This window comes from Perognathus longimembris, chromosome 13, assembly GCF_023159225.1.
Source record: "Perognathus longimembris pacificus isolate PPM17 chromosome 13, ASM2315922v1, whole genome shotgun sequence".
Taxonomy (NCBI): domain Eukaryota; kingdom Metazoa; phylum Chordata; class Mammalia; order Rodentia; family Heteromyidae; genus Perognathus; species Perognathus longimembris.
Genome location: NC_063173.1, coordinates 50,001,958 through 50,006,111, shown reverse-complemented (window position 1 = coordinate 50,006,111; position 4,154 = coordinate 50,001,958). Strand labels below are relative to the sequence as shown.

The following is a 4,154-nucleotide window of genomic DNA, read 5'->3' as shown; positions in this document are numbered from 1 at the left end:
TTTGAATGGTGAGGAGTCAGATCCAACATATCCATATTATAATGAATTGGTAGTCTTTGTGCCTCCTACTCCAGCTTCAATTCTTTTTTCAAAGCTAGCTAGCATTCTACCACTTCAACCACACCTGCACTTGTGAATTTTGAGCTGCATAATGGGAGATAAGGTTTTCATGGATAATTAACCTCAAAAGATAGTTTATCATTTCACTATTTCTTAATGAAAACAACCAGCTCTAGACATCATATTGAGTTGAGCAATCTTTTTATAACAATTCACTGTCTGATGCTTGTGAATTAAGCACAAGCCTATTCAATGTGGGAGATGCATGCTTCCTCCACCCATAGTTAACTTCCTACACCACAGTCTTTTCATAGCATTTTTCATCTCTGAGTTTCTCAAGGTGTATATCAGAGGGTTCAGCACAGGAGTGATAATCATAAACACGACACTAATGGATTTGTCGATGGGAAAGTTGGACACAGGTCGGACATACATGAAAATACAAGGAACAAAAAAGAGCACCACCACCATGATGTGGGAGCTGCAGGTGGACAGGGCTTTGCGCCTCCCCTCCTGACTCTGAGTCTTCAGATGATTCAGGATGATGCCATAGGAGATGAGGAGGAGGATGAAGACCACCATACAGATGGCTCCACCATTGGCGACCACCGTGATGCCTATGAAATAGGTATCGGTGCATGCAAGTCCCAACAGTGGGAACATGTCACAGGCAAAGTGATCCATGACATTCGGGCCACAAAAAGGAAGATTGTACACAAAGACAATTTGCACAATAGAGTGTGCAAAACCTCCAGTACAGGCCACCAACAACAGGATAAAGCAAACCCGCCGATTCATGATGGTCACATAATGCAATGGTTTACAGATGGCCACATAGCGGTCATAGGCCATCATGACCAGAAGGAAGATCTCAGCACCACCAAGCAAGTGCTCTGTGAAGATCTGGACCAGGCAAGCATGGAAGGAAATAGTCTTTACCTCACAGAGAAAGTCTACAATCAACTTGGGTGAAATATTAGTAGAATACCCAGCATCCATGAGTGACAAGTAGGCAAGGAAGAAGTACATAGGAGAGCCCAAAGAGGGGCTGGCAATAACGGTCACCACAATGAGCAAATTGCCCACCATTGTCACAACGTAGATGAGTAAAAACAGGACAAATAAGGCTTTTTGCACATCAGGATCCTGAGTGAGGCCCAGGAGAACAAATTCTGTGACATTGTTTCTTTCTGTCATCCTCTTCTATGGGGCTTGGGTCACAGATGTAAGCTCAGAAGAACAGTTCCTGTCATAAAATTGTGAACAGTACTTTGAATCCAGTGTGCCATACAGAACATTTTTGTCACTTTCTTCTTCAATGGTGAACACATATTAAACTTTTAGTATTGACTAAGGTTAATTAAGATTCCAATTAATTAAGATTCCAAATGGGCCACGAGACCATCCCCTGACATTTCTATTATTCCTCAAATGATTTGCTTTGGAGCCTAGAATTTAAAGTAAAACCGACAAATACCCAACAGGTTTTTTCCCATACATTTACTAAGTCATTTTTTAGAACTTATCACACCTTTCTACAGATCTCAGCAATAAGAGCAGGGAAAGGCTTTTCGTTGACAACTTACTTTCTAAGGGTGGGAGTTGCTTCTAAATATATGAATGGTCACAAGGTCATTTATTCAAGTTTGTAGTACTCGTGGATAGTGATGTTCAATATGATCTGCGTAGTACATGAAAAAATATCTAAAAAATAAGCATTGAACTGAATAAAAATTGCATTCCAATACTAATTAGGGAGCAATATTTCATAGTTCAACAAAAAAAATGTCTGTGACTTCATCAAATCTGGATTGCTGGGCTTGAAGTGTGTCATCAGAGACGTTCTCAAGTATTTAACATCAGCGCTGCTTCCTGGAACAGGTTCTTCCCATCACCTTTTTCAGGAACTATAATTACGTGCTTTGTACCTTTGCTTATGCCAATTTTACAACCACATCCATTCATTGCTCTGATTTTCAGAAAATAATTTTCAACTAAACTGAATAAAATCATGCTTTTTAACAGCTATGGATTAGTAACATATTGATTTTAATGGGGTACTTTTAATAAATTTCTTGTGGTGAGACTACTAATAATGATGGAGAAAATAGAATGTAAAATGAAAGATGATTTAGTCTTGTTTTATATAGAAGACTTCCCAAGACATAGTGTTCAAAGATGGGAGATCACAATATTAAAATCACAACCTAACAAAGGAGAAAAGACCACTTGTTTCTGCTCTATTTCTAAAGGACAACATCAGTAAGCTCAAAAGTCTTCACATATAAAGATACTGCAATTGAACTAGACAATTTCAGAAATCCTCTTCATTCAAATTATTCACAAGACTAATTCATGTGATTCTACCTTTTACCATCCTGTTTACATCTTCATATTACTTTTTTGTACTTTGTACATAGCAATTTCCAAGTTTGTCCTTTCTACTGAACAACCAAGCCAACAGTAAATGTGACAGAGTGACTACTCTAACCAAATAACAATACCAAAATATTTTCAGCCACTGTTTAGTTAAATGGACCCAAGTCATCCCTGGAGAGAAAGAGAGAAAGGCACAATTATGTGGAATCTGAGTCCACAGTGTTGTGTTGAATTCCCAGGTGCACTTGTTTGTAGTCTTTGTGACTTGAACAACCTAGAAAACGTCTCTAAGCATCTGTTTCATCATTTTTTCCCTGTGGAGATAAACATAGCATCTACCAATTATACATGTAAATATATACAGTATTGCTTTGTACCTGAAAAGTCAAACTGAATGATAGCTGTCATTAATGTTCTTGAATGCTTTACTATAATTCTTGGACTAGAATAAAAAAGTCAACGGAATCTTTCTCATTTTAACATGAATATTGACACACTCCAGGATATATAGAATATAATACCTGTAAATCATGAGGGATAGAATAAATTTATATCTATTAGGAATACCCATTTTACTAAATAAAAGTGAGAGTAACATTGACCTGTAAAGAAATCTATTTCATAGATTATGAATTTTATATTGGAAAAAGACACATGCATAGTGAGTTGAAGTATCTTTAGAAGCCCCCTGATAAGAGCTTGCTTGCCTGCTTGCCAGCTTGCTTGCTTATTCTCTTTCTTTTTCTTTTCTTTTCTTTATTTACTTTTGGTGCCAATCATGGGATCTGGACTCAAGGCCTAGACACTGTCTCTGGACTTTTATGCTCAAGGTTAGTACTCTACCACTTGAGCCTTAGCTCCTCTTCTGGCCTTTATGGTAACTAATTGGACATGAGTCTCTGCTGATCTCAGCCTCCTGATTAGTTAGGACTATAGGCATAACCAGAAAGAACTTGGCTCTGATAAGAGCTTTCTACATGGCTCATCCCTCTTACTACTTTTACCTGACTCAGGAGATGTCATTGTTGAAGCTACAGCCTGGCACACATAATGGAAGAACATGAGACTACAGAGTAGGCTATACATTTCAGTCTCCTTGCATTATTTCAGGCATCCTGTAGTTTCTGTTCTGCTCAATCAATAGTGCTGAGTTTGATCAGGATACCTATTACTGATTTAACAAAGTAAAGGCTGAGTATTTTGAATACAATTTTTGATTTATCAATGACTTAACACTTGTAAAAAAAACCCTAACAAATAGTAATTAGGTATTTTCAACTAAAAATACTAGTCTAATAGTTTTCTAAAGAAAAATTAACCTAGGTCCTACAGAACAGGATTGTTCTAAGCATAAAACTATGATAACACAAATATTGTATATAGGGATTTACAGAAGTAATTTTATAAATATAAGCAATTTTATAATTTTATGTCTCTCTGAGTGACACTGGATAACATGAGGCATCAATTTTTCTCTGTTCAAACAGACAAAATATTTGTTGGAACCATGTTAAGATTCACACATTGAAGTCCATTTAAACTTTCAAAACTTTCATAATAGACATGGAGTTCCTCATAATTTACTATACTGTAATTGTGAATTTTATAATTCAGGTATGTTTAAAAGAATTAGAGCGATTTGTTACCATACTATGCAGACTACAATACCCCACAAAATAAAGTAATAAATCCTTTTAGGTATTTGTTTACTTATG

The 4,154-nt window shown here is 36.6% G+C and overlaps 1 protein-coding gene across 1 annotated transcript; it reads right to left on the bottom strand.

The window, feature by feature from the left end:
* Window positions 1-309: 309 nt before the first annotated feature.
* On the bottom strand, window positions 310-1,257 carry LOC125361374 (olfactory receptor 4A16-like). Its single transcript, XM_048359806.1, has one exon. The coding sequence runs from the start codon at window positions 1,255-1,257 to the stop codon at window positions 310-312; it is 948 nt and encodes a 315-aa protein (XP_048215763.1).
* Between the last annotated feature and the right edge of the window lie 2,897 nt (window positions 1,258-4,154).

What these genes read in the sequence shown, in the direction of transcription:
- LOC125361374 (XM_048359806.1), bottom strand. Translation starts at nt 1,257, where the DNA reads ATGACAGAAAGAAACAATGTCACAGAATTTGTTCTCCTGGGCCTCACT.